The sequence below is a fragment of the Talpa europaea genome (assembly GCF_964194135.1).
Source record: "Talpa europaea genome assembly, chromosome: 11".
Classification (NCBI taxonomy): Eukaryota; Metazoa; Chordata; class Mammalia; order Eulipotyphla; family Talpidae; genus Talpa; species Talpa europaea.
Genome location: NC_140078.1, coordinates 52379135 through 52391810, shown reverse-complemented (window position 1 = coordinate 52391810; position 12676 = coordinate 52379135). Strand labels below are relative to the sequence as shown.

Below are 12676 nucleotides of genomic sequence, written 5' to 3'. Positions count from 1 at the left end.
TGGTATCACATATACAGTACAGTCTCATATCTTAAAAAAAAAAAATCTTTTTACTTTATTCATTACAAACCTAAATGTCCCAATAGAACACGAACCAAAATCCTTTTTTGTAGACCAGTATGTTCATCAGGGGTGATAATGCCCCAAGAGGCATTTGGGAATAACTGCAGACCTCGTGGGTTATCAGGGCTGAAGGGGAGGCTATGACATCTAGTGGGTAGAAGCCAGAGCTGCTGTTGTGTCTCCTAGGGTGCACAGGACAGGCCCATAACAGAGAACTGTCTTAGTCTGAAAAGCTGTGAAACCCTGGTATAAACAAGTAACACAGTATCTGAGGACTGTCCTCATGGAGTTTACTTTCTAGAACTGTCACTCCTGCTCACTGAATTGCCAGATTCCTGAAGGCAAAGAAACAATGTCTAGAAGCTTTTTCATCTGCCTGGGAAAGAAGAATTGGGAAAGACAGCTGAAATACTGTGATTACTCCTAGAAGGAGCTCTAGCCAGAGCTGTGCAGAATCACAAAACCAAGGAATCAGGAATAATTTTCAGTCTTTGAATTCAAGGCCACCCTCCTACAGTGTACATTAGCCGGAGCTGAGAATACAGCAATGAAACAATCAGTGTCCCCTAGATGGATCAGGTTAAGGAGTTTGAGTTGTTCTGCTAGGATTTCCCCTCTGATTAAGGATTTTAAGGTAATAATGGCTTTCTTTTCATGAGCATGTTTTATATGAGAGAGTTTTGCACATGTTATCTCTAACCCTTACAGCCATCCTGTCCAATTGATGTCATTACCCACACTTTACAGATGTGGAAATTGAGGCTTAGTGAGTCTGTTTTTAAGTTACAGAACTAGGTTCTCTCCCAGGTTCCTGGGGCACTCTTCTGGGGTTCATCAGCCCTGTCTGGGTTTGATGGCCATTTTCTTCCATTTGAATGAGGCTGCCTCTTGGTAAAAACCAAGCAGTCATTATCAGCATGGGTGGCCACATATAGCCCAACTAAATCAAATCTCTCTCTAGCCCTCTGAGGCTCCCTTCTTGGGCTCACCCACTGGTCTGGCCTATCATTCTCTCCTCCATCACTGTCCATCTAGACACAGGGTTGAGGAGGGGCAGAAGCAGAGATGCAGTTAAAGGTTAGAGGTCATCAGAAATGCTGACAGTAATGACCCCCAAAATGGGATACGTAACATGATTCAGGAAGAATATATCTACAGGCCATCATTTTCCAGGGCTGAACAAATCAGGAAGCTATTTTACCAAATAAATGCCAGAGCAGGAGAGCAGAGGCGTGAAAAAGATGGTCTATGGCACCAACAGATGTGAGTTCAAATTTTAGTTTGTCACCTAGCAGCTTGTAACAAGCCTAACCTTTCTGACTCCCACTTCACCTCTCTGAAAATATGGCCTCTACCCCATACTTTGCTACTCAGACTACATGAGCTAGTAGTGCAGGCAGCATTTACACAATGCCTGGTAACCAATAAGCTATCATTGCTAATGTCGTCATCATCATCATTACCATCATCATTGGCAGAATGGGAACATCTGAGAAAGCAATAAGAACTCAGTGTCACCAAGCACATTTTCTAATCTGTGGGGCAAAAAGTAAGAACCCCAAAGGAGTCTGTGAGTAACACAGAGAGCTAAGAAAGAAAGCCCACCAGACACCAGTCTCTCTGGGCATCAGGTCACAGCTACAGTGGGGGCTGCTCCCACTTGGACTTTGCTAATTCCATAACTGTGATGGTTAAAGCAGAAGAAGAAAAGGATCCTTGAGTTCTGTCAAGCAGGTGATAAATATAAAGATGCCAGGGGAGCTATTTATGTTACTTAAGAACAAAACTCACAACTCCAGCTTTACATTACTACTGTCTATCTTCAACTTAGTAACAGAGTAATAAGAAAAGCATCTTAAGATTCCCTACATAAAATTGCCGAAAATTCTTTTTCAGTTGGGGAGTTAGGAGAAGGGAGGAAGTACATAAGGTTAAATCTATTTAAATGGTTTCCAGGTACCTGAGCAACATTTACATGAAAACATTTAATGTGCTACTCACAAATCTTTATCTACTCATTAAAACAAGTCCCTGATTATCTCCACAAGACAAAAGTGTTTAAGCTCAATTAAAATCTAACATACCCCAAAGCATTCCGTCCTCTCATTCCAGAAATACTTACTGTGTGCACAAGAGTTGAAAGACTAACTATCAGGTAGTGTATGCGCAATTATCTTATTTCATCCCACCGCAAGGTAAACTGAGATAATAAACTAAGTCTAGGAAGTGAGGTGACTTGCCCAAAAATACAATTGGTAGGGCTGGGTCCTGAACCAAGGTTTGAATTTTGTTCTTAGTCACTAACCAAAACTGATCACGTATGTGTGCTTCATTCTGTGCTTGGTACCACGGACACAATTCTCCATACACAATCCTCAATTCCCTCCTTCCAGCAGTACAAAGGTGTCTTCTCCAATAAACTTCACATTTAAAGAGATGTTTGATACAGGCTGAGTTCATGAATAAAGTTCCAATGGACAAGAGGCTTTTGAAAATACCCATGTAAATTATCTTAACCAATACTATTTCTTAGCGGCCACAGAATCACTTAATAGCCCCTGGATATCTGGAAATACTTCTCACTAAGAAAAAACAGCTGAAAAGGCTTCCTCACATCCTCCCTGCACCCTCACTGCTCATGGAATGGTTCAGCACCAGGCAGCACCACTTGGGAGCTTGTTAGAGATGCAGGGTCTCTGACCCAACACCCGCTGAATCCTAAGAGACTCAGATGTAAAAGTTTGAGACATTCTGGTTTACATCATCTAAATCAAGACACTGTAAGAAATACTAATAACCCAGGAAGTAAAAGCTAATGAGCAAAATAGATAGCATCACAAGAAAATCATAGAAATCAATAGTCTCATGGATGCATTTTTTTCCATCATCCAAAGAAATGATCATGACAGGGTTGTCATTAAATGTGAAGTACAGTCCTATAAAGGCACTATAAAGGTACGAAATTTTAGGCAGGACTCCCTCCAGATTTTGAAGGAGGGAGTCCTGGCTTAATTACTTCCTATGAAATTGACCTTTGGTTCCTTATTTGTGGGATCAAGTGATAAGGCCCGTTTACCTCTCAAGTCCTGCTCAGCTCACGTTTAGAAGATATGAAATATGGGAGAAAATGGGCCTCCCCGCTGGCACAGCGGTTGAGTGCTGGGTTGCAAAGCTGCCCACAGCCTCTGCAGTGCCTGTTTGATTCCCGGCTGCCGGGCAATGCCCAGCCGCCAGGCGAGGGTCCCACATGGTGCGCAGACCTCTCCTGCTGCCCACTGCTCCCCACAGCAGTGTATTTTGTCAGTCTGCCTGTTCTGTTCCCCGCTCTGACTCTGGTGAATTCTCTCACCCTCCTGTGGACTTCTAGTGAGTCCGACCCTGACCCGCGACGGCGAAGGAAATCAGACATGGGGGACTGTCATGTCCAGCATGCAGCAAATCTTTATTTTCTTAGTGCTCATTATATACTATTTTAATTGCAGCAGGTGTAACATCAAAGCATACCACATAATGGCAACATGCATGAATGATTAGTCTATTTTCTTACTATTATCTATTACTTCAGACAGTAGGGTACCGGGCGGTTAGTTCTCACACACATAATCTTATCGCCTCCTAGCCTGAGCCTGGGAAGTTCGCTCATTATTTTGTTGTTGTCAATCTGTGGAGATGTACGCAGTTCACTTCCAGGCTCTCAACACCAAGTCCTGTCACCCAGAGGTTTTCCTCTGAGACACATGTGTTTTCACATGCCTTAGGGACTCAGGTCAAGGCCCTTCTGCTTACTGTGCAGGATCTCTCCATTTTGTTATTCTCAGACTGTGGAGATGTAGAAGCCCGACTCCACGCAGGTCACTTTCCAGGCTCTCAACACCAAGTCCTGTCACTCAGAGGTTTTCCTCCGAGACACATGTGTTTTCACATGCCTTAGAGACTCGGGTCAAGGCCCTTTTGCTCACTGTGCAAGGTGGCCACCTCCAACACCCTCCCATGCTTCTGACTGTACCCAGTGCTTGTATAAATAAATAAATCTTTAAAAAAAAAAAAAAGAAAAGAAATATGGGAGAATTGTGTCCCACTCATTCATTGTTCATTTTCACCGGGAAGAAGTGTTCAGAGGTGTGAGAGAAGGACACCAGTGCGTGGAGTCAGTCTTTAACTCAAACCCTGTTTCTGTTCTAGATTAGCTGTGTGATTGCAGGCAAGTTACTCTGCTAAGCCTCAATCTTCTCATCTCTCATAAGTTGCCAATGCAGCCTACTTCAATACTGTGAGGATTTTATGGATAATTATGTGCAGCATCCAGTACATTGCCTCGTCCACTGACATAAACGGTAGTTAGTAATAACAGGTTCAAGTGGGAAAAGATGTTTAAAACTTTAAATGGATACACGTATGTGTGTGTGTACACACACACATAATGCAAGGCTGGCGAAAACATGAATGATGACAACATTCCACCTTATATGAGAGAGAATTTCATTTCAGCCAGAATATTAACTTTAAGTGGGGAGACTTCAAAGCCAGGGCTATGTCTCTCAAATGCTAAAATACTTGTTGAATTTACTAACATCCAACTCAGTCATCAGAGGGAGACTGGCACAGGCCCAGTTACAGGATGAAGGATGCCTCTTGATTATCACTCACTCCGTCAACGATGTTTTCATTTTAATCACTTGTAGATAAAGATCTGTGGCTTGCAGCTACACCCCCTGTTTCAGAAAAGTCATGTACAAAAATGGCCCAAGGTCTATTATTAACATTTAATAATGTATCTGCTGAAACAATCTACATAACCTAAACATTTTTTATGTATTTGATTGTGATTTCTCCATGCTTCCTTCCCAGCCTGTTAGTTCCATAACAGTAGCAACTGAGACTCTTTTCATCTTGATATATAATTAATCCTTCAACTCATGGAGGTTGAGTAGAAGAGTTTAATAGTGTTAGAGTTGATGACAGCACTAAGACCATGTTTTGAATTGTCACCATGCCAGATCACTAAAATCTTGTCAGTTCTCTTAGGTTTGGAAAAAAGACAATGGCACCTGTAGCATTAAAAGCAGCAAGATGTTTTTTGGGCAGTTAGTACAAGGTAATGACTCTTCTGAGTAATGGTGCTCAGGGCCCTAGGCCTGTCTACATGTAGGATACAACCAATTAACACACAGATGCACAGATGGACAGGCTGGGAACCCCGATGTCAGGGTCTTCCTCCACCTAATCTACCCAGAGACCCTGAGAGTAAATGAAATCCTGGGCTAGTCAGAGAAACGGGGGGTTCAGAAGAACAAGAATGAGAAAACAGTAGGAAAAGTCGAGATGTCAGCAACTCTCTCCATGCAAACTATGACCTTTCATGCAACCTCTCCAGCTCACCCAAGGCCCAGGAGGTCACTCTACGAACAAGGAAGCAGCCCTGGGTGGCGGGACACAGTAACTCTGATGCTGTGGCCCTGCAGAGAGACAGGGGAGTTCTATAAATGATAAGTTAAGGTATAGTCAGAAGGCAACTCTTGCCATTCCGGGGCAATGTTTGGTACAGGTAGGTTAGTGTGCAAGCTGGGCTGGAAAGGACCAAGACTGCAGAGGAAAGGCCAAAGAGCAAAGGGAATGGCTTAGGCTGGGGCCATGTCTTCACAATATGGTGAACTCACAAGGTAAAGTATGGCACTGGATGGAGTAGGGTACATGACAAAAGAGGATTCAAGGAACAAATGGAACTTTCAATTTCGAAAAACTGGTAGGAGACGGATGTTGTAAAACAGCACATGACAGGTAGTTAAGAAAGAGTGGGGACAGAGAGTAACTCAGCTATTGAATAATCAGCACTGCACTGAAAATGCCTGTGGAACTCCCAGACTCTTAGAAGTGTGTGTCAGAACAGAAGAAGTCATGGCTAAAGATGCAGATCTGCACATGATAATCAGATTGACATGAAGACCACAGGAGAAGGTGGGGGTCACTGTGGGTAGAGTCAATAACCCCCAAAGGATTTACTGAGGCCTAACAAGTGCTAGGCTCTGACCTGGGATCTGAGGACAGAGCAGTGGCCGACAGAGCCCTCCCTCGCAGAGCTTGCATTTCAGCGATGAAAGGGCGGCAAGTGGTACTAATCCCATGGGGAAGATAAAGCATGAGCAGGGTCATAAGGGGCATGTGTCTGACATTCCTGTTAGTGGTCAGGAAGCCCTACTTGAGCAGGTGCTGGATGGAGAGGAAAGCGCAGACCTGGCAGGTGCTTGCAGGAAGAGCAGGAGTGACCACTGGTGGCAAAGACCCAGGCTGGGATGACAGAGTGAGCAATGGTGTCTGAGAGCAGAAGGGCCTGGGCAGGAGGGAGAGTGACAAAGAGAAAGAGACAATGTTCTGGCCAGGGCAGGATAAACCATAGTCTTCCGGGCTACTGCAAGCAGATTGGCTTTTGTTCACAGTGAAATGGAAGCAGATAAGTAGCATGCTCTAATTTAGGTACTAGAGAGACCACGCTGGCTGCTGTGATAGGAAAGAACTGTAGTAGGTGAGGGCAGAAGCATGGAGATCAATAAGATGAGAGAGGTGGTGTGGCCCAAGCTTTAGGAGTAGGTGGGAGAATGAACTTGATTCTGGATGCATACATTTTGATGATGAAATCAACAGAATTTTTTGGTAATTGATGTAGAGGTGGGAGAAGGAAACAGGACAAGAGATGAAAAGGGAGGAAGAAAGAAAATAAGAGAGGAAGAGGGGAGTGAGGAAGAAGAAAGGGAGGTAATAGGAGGAGGGGGTATAAGATGCAGAACGGGGAGGTGGGGACAGAAGAGGGCAGGAAGGAAGAAGAAGCAGGAGGAGGAGCGAGGAGGCTCACATGTAATCACAAGACTTTTTGGGCTGAGCAACTAGAAAGATGAAGTTGCTAAATGCTCTTAGCTGAGATGGAACAGGCAGAAAGAGGTACATTTAAGCAGGAAGTTCAGGAGATTGGCATCATTTAGCTTAGATGTGTATTAGACATCCATGTGGAGACAGAAGAGGAGGTGGATAAGCAAGTGTAAAGTTTTGGGAATTACCAGCATATATGGTACTGAAAGCCTGTGATGAGATGAGACCACCGGTGTGGATGGGGACAAAAGAAGGCCTAAAGGTAAAACACAGAGGAAAAGGGGTTAGATGAAAAGAAAGTAGAGACACACAGTCAAGAGTGGCCTCCAAGAATCAAGAATTAAGGACAAGAATTAAGGACATGGTGGCGCGAGGGGTTAAGCACCGCACTATGAAGCAATCGCAGTTTCTGCAGCACAAGTTCGATCCCCGGCCGGCCAGGGAGCAACCCACATGGTGCAGCAGACCTCTCCTGTCTTGCCGGCTGCTCCCCTCAGCAGTGTACTTTGGTCAGTCTGCCTGTTCTGTTCCCCACTCTGTCTCTGGTGAATCCTCTCACCCCCTGCATCTCTGGCCTGTACCTCTGCTCTTGCATGCATAAATAAGTAAATCTTTAAAAAAAAAAAAAAGAATTAAGGGCAAGATTTAAATTTAAGAAAAAGATGTGACTTCAGGCTCTCTTGCTCTCTCTTGGTGCACTCTGTCATTCTTAAGGGCAAGATTTTTTAATTGTCTAGAAAAGAGGAAGAAAATCTTCATCCTATACCCCCAGCCAAAATTAGCCCCTCACACTTAAATGCTTAGCCACACCATCTAATTAAAAAAAAAAAAGTAAATAAGAATCTATTGGGGTTTACTATTGAAGATGCAAATAACTTCACTGAAAGGTTCTCCATTCACCTAGGTGTGTGGAGGGAGATGAACTCAGGATGTTGGCTTCCTGACACTGAATTCAGAAAAGCTGTTCCAGGAATTCGTTATGGGATATGTGTGAGGGGAGAGGGGCTGTAGGCTAGGATCATCGGATAGCCGTATCTAAAGTTAACATTTCTTAGGCACTGACTCCATGCCAGGCACCATCCTCAGAACCCTGAAATAAATCCTATGGTAATCTCCATCTTATGCACAATGAAAGGAAGGCTGAGGGGGGCTAGATCACTTCTCCATCATCACACAGTAGGCTGGAAAGGTAAGACAGGACAGGAGGTAGGTGAGAAAGGAGATCTTTAAGTAGAGGAAACCTAAGGATGTTGTGGAACTCCAAGCTGCTTTCTCAGATGCTGGTTCTGCTTGGGGTGAAGGTTGCCTTGGAAGCTCTTCTGAAAACCCTACCACTGTCTCTAGAATCTTGTTTCTGGGGAGGAAGGAGTTACAAATGAACCTCTAGAATACAATGTGCTCATAACACTCATAGGTGAGAGAGAGCCTACATAAATGCAATGCACTCCCAGAAAAGTGGAGAAAGTTTAGTAAAAGCTATGAGATGAATGATCAGGCAAAATGAATTCATATGTGCAATATGTAACTGATTATAATTTCTAAGTTAGTATAGCTATGTCTATTAAAGATTTACAAAGGGGGGATAATAATGGGTCATGTGATTACTAACTTTCAGAAAATGAAAATGAGCAAACATTTAGTAGAAAAAACACCATTTGTGTCTTCAGTAAAGTTGTTACATTCTAATCTGAAGAGGTAGTAAATTTTTTTTCAAAGTACTGTTGTTATGTAGCACTAGTATCTTAAAGCATTCTTAAAATGTGCTAGCACCTAGATTAATTTTGTACTTGCTTAATAAGAAACTTTTTGGATACAATTTCTGCCACTCAACAGTACCAAAACTACAATTTAGACCACAGGTCCAAATTTAATACCTTAAAAACAGATACAGGTAGCCACAACACACCTTTGAAAACAGAGACACTCTGATTTCACTTTGGAGAAGTATGCCAAAACTTCTCATTATGACAGTAAAAATGTTCTCTTCTCATAACGAAAGTGAAAATGTTTCAAAAAAGGAGATTCGCTCTATCTTTCCCACCCCCAACTTCTTTGGGCCCCCAGAAAAAAACAATGGCTCCAAATGTGAATTCTTATGGATGGGTGCTAATTCCAAAAGAAGGAAAGCAATGAGGGCTCCTTCTTTAAAAAACAAACAAACAAACAAAAAAAAAAAACCTATAGTTTCAAAAACTTTGAAACTATCTTGCAGGCACTTTATACAGGCTCTTTTATAAGCAGATTTATGTTTACTAACTAAATTTTACAAAAATCTGTCACCTGCGTTTCTTCCTAAGCGTTAATCATCGTAGATACAGGTTCATCTAACTTTCCCAAAGTTGTTGGGCCTATTTGATCTGTCACTGTTGGGAAGCCACTGCATGGCAGATACTAAAAAAGGCTTTGCTTTCCCTCACGTAATCATTTGTCACAATTTTCCTCTGCTCCTACCATGTCCCGGGCACAGTGAGAGATACTGGAGAGATAGAATGTCAAACAGCCTGTGCTCTTTTGTGCTTACCAGAGGGGAAATGTTGAGGGGCTGAGCATCAGAGTGAAAATAAACATTTACACATACTAAAAAGCGATAGCATGAAGCGTTAGGAAGAAAACAAGGGCGGCCAGGTGAACACAGATGGGAGGGCGAGAGGTGCTAATCTAGACGAAGTAGTCAGGAAGGCCTTTCCGAGCTGATGCACTGAGCTGTGGGCGGTGAGCCCCATGAAGTCGCCACTCCACTGACAAGGTGAGTCTTGCTACCGGTGACCCCCCCGGCGCGGGACAGGCACGTGACTCCACTCTAAGTGTTCAAGAACTACCTGCTCAGAGGAGACAGATTTCGAGGCATCCCAGGCACCTTAGGCCACGGCCTGGGGTGGAGGCGTCGCTGTGCACCACCACCACCACCACTGCCCTGGGGGCTGGCCCCACTTTCCCGAGCGCTGTGAGGGCGAAGGTCGCGTCCAGAGCGCCTCGGGAGTTCTTCGGGGTAACCGGGCCGGCATCACTCCCCACGCAACAGCGAGGACCCGGCTTCCCCGACTCCCGCCACCTCCCACCGCCCAAGCTGGACGCCCGCCGCAGGCAAGCTCCCTCGGAAGGGTAAAAAGGGGAAAGCGCTGTCGAAACTTCTGGGGCAGCGTCTCTCCTCTCCCGGCCTGAGAGGCCACGCGACCGAACACCCGCGCGCCCCGGCCCAAACCTCGGCTTCCGACCCGCCTCTCCGCGAGCGCCAGGGCGCGCGGCCGCCACTGCAGGCGGCGGGGCCGGGGGCTGAGCACCGGCGCGGCCGGGTCGGGGCGCCGCGCGCGAGCGTGGGGGGCCGGCAAGCCGGGGCCCCGACCCGGGGTCGCGCCAAGACAAAGCGGCGGCGCCAGCGGGGCCCGGGCTGGAGTCGGACGCGGCGGGCCCCGCGCCCCCTCACCTGTCGAGCCAGAAGGTCCAGGGCGAGTGCAGCGGGACCCCGCCCGGTTCGGGCCGCAGCGCCGACAGCTGCTGCAGGCCGAGAGGCGGCTCGGCGCCCGCGGCGTCCGCGCGGGGCCCCGGCGGCTCCCGGGGCCCGGCGGGGGGCGCGGTGGCCGGGGGCATCGCCATTTTCTCCGCCCCGCCTGCGAGGCCGGCGGACGCGCGGACCGCGGGGCGAGCGGCGGCTGAGTCACCCGGGCCCCCAGCGCCCCGCCCCGCGCGCCCGCCGCCCCGCCCCGCCCCGCCCCGCCCCGGGCCTCTGCCCCCCGCCGGCCCCCGCCGTCCCCAACCCACCGGGCCTGGGAGCCCCGCCGCCCGGCTGCCGAACAAAAGCAGGCCAGCTCTCGGCGGGCGGCGGGCGGATTCCACCCGGGCACAGGCAGGGCCCAGAGGCCGGGCAAAGGCTGCGGGGCCGGCCGAAGGGAGGGCAGTGCCGCGGCCAGGGACAGATTAGCGGGCTAAGGGCGTGGTGGGGGGTTGGGGAGTGGGAGGCGGGCATCAGGGAGTTGGTTCTGCAGCCAGAAGATCTCTTGGAGAAGGTTGGGCTATTACAGAAAGATGGAGGGTGGAAGGATGGACCAGTGGATGGAGTCACTTGGTGGAGAGGAACGGTGGATGGAGATAGCCTAACAGCAGTCTTAAGGATGGGTGGGCAACGAGGCGTGGAAGGGCAGATGGACACAGTTGGATGTGACCGATAGATGGCACGTGGAACCGCTGGACAAATGGATAAACTGACTGGAATGCCCATGAGTGCACTAAGAAATGGCCAGACAACCACAGGAACCATGAATTTGGGCATGCAGTTGTAGCAAGGCAGCTTTGCATTTTTCATGGTGACAGCATTTTTCCTGACTCAGATTATTTGAGGGACCAGAAACCCCCATCCCCACCTTCTCGAGGGCCACCATGTGCCCAGAGCGAGGAGTTTATTAAGCCTAGTCCAAAGTATGGCCAATTCAAAGTAGTGTTCCCAAAGCTCTCTAGGCTTGTAGGGTAGGGTGGGTAGGAGGAAACTGGCAGTCTGGAACACAGAGCCCCTGCCTCCTGCACTTCTGAATGTAGTATGTCCAGTGGCCATAAAAATCCTGAGCCCAGAGCTAGAAGGCTCCTGCTTACACAGCCTGAGGGCGTGTGACCACATTTTATACCTGGCATGGGCATGGGCACCCTCCTTAGAGGCCTAATGTCTGCAAAGTTCCTCTCTGCCCTTTTACAGTTGTGGAGGTAGAATTCCATCTTCTCACAGATTTGCTACCTGGTCTAGCACAGGTTCTGCTCTTCGTTTGAGCATTCCCTGAAATGGACTAGGAGCTGCAAAACCAGATGGGTTCAGGGGCTTTTATAGGCATTGTAGGCACCTACCATGAGTCCTGTGTTAGGTGGCTTCCCTAAAAGGTATTCAATAAAATGAAAAATACCAGATAAAACAACAATGAAAACAAGACCACTGCTTTGTAATCCTTCCTTCAAACATAATTGCTATATAATATGATGGTAGAGCAGTGACATATTTATCAAGACCTTACAACTCTGCTACAGATACTTTTCATTAGAGACTTTTTTTTGTTTAATTTCTCATTTTTTAGAACACAAATATGCCATTGTATAGGCTTTTCTGAGCATTTTGTGCTTATTAACTCACTTAAACCTCATAATAATCCAGTAAGGAAGGTACTACTATTTTACAGATGAGGAACAGAAAAGTTTAATTAATTCTAAGGTCACACAGCTAATAAGTGATAGAGTCAGATTTTGAACACAGATATTCAGAGTCCAGAATCTAGGCTTTTCACTTCTAGACTCTACTGCCTCTCTAACTGGAAAACTAATAGGTTACATAGTAAAAATGAGGCAATGAATAGTAAGTCTCTCTCCCTCCAAAGGCTGTAAATCTTCCTGCCCAGAGGAAACAACTGTTAGCAGTTTCCTTCTGGAAAAATGCAAGTATATACATAAAAGCATATATCTAAATATATAAATTATATACCTCGCCCTAGCTTTTATAACAGAATAGAAGCATTTTATATCACTGCTACAACTCCTTGTCTTAGCAGATACTTGAAGTTTTTTCCATATCAAAACATATAAATCTACTTAATTTTGAGGGTTGCTAAGTAATCCCTTCTGAAGTAATATAATTCACTAGCCCTTAAGATTTAGTTTACTATTATTTTCTTTTATAAATAATGCTACTACAAGCATTTATATATTTACTGTCTTTCCTCACGTGCACAAGTTTATTTCAGAATGATAAGTATAAGGTAGAATTTTTGCTTGCATAAAA

At 46.1% G+C, this 12676-nt stretch overlaps 1 protein-coding gene across 1 annotated transcript in view; it reads right to left on the bottom strand.

The window, feature by feature from the left end:
* The window catches only part of EIF4E3 (eukaryotic translation initiation factor 4E family member 3), a gene marked incomplete at its 5' end in the record, with an annotated part of 36214 nt that extends 25696 nt beyond the window's left edge, over nucleotides 1-10518 (bottom strand). The window contains one exon of the mRNA XM_084247672.1: nucleotides 10349-10518. Coding sequence (XP_084103798.1) covers nucleotides 10349-10518 — 170 coding nt within the window. The remainder of the gene's footprint in view (nucleotides 1-10348) is intronic.
* Nucleotides 10519-12676: the final 2158 nt, after the last annotated feature.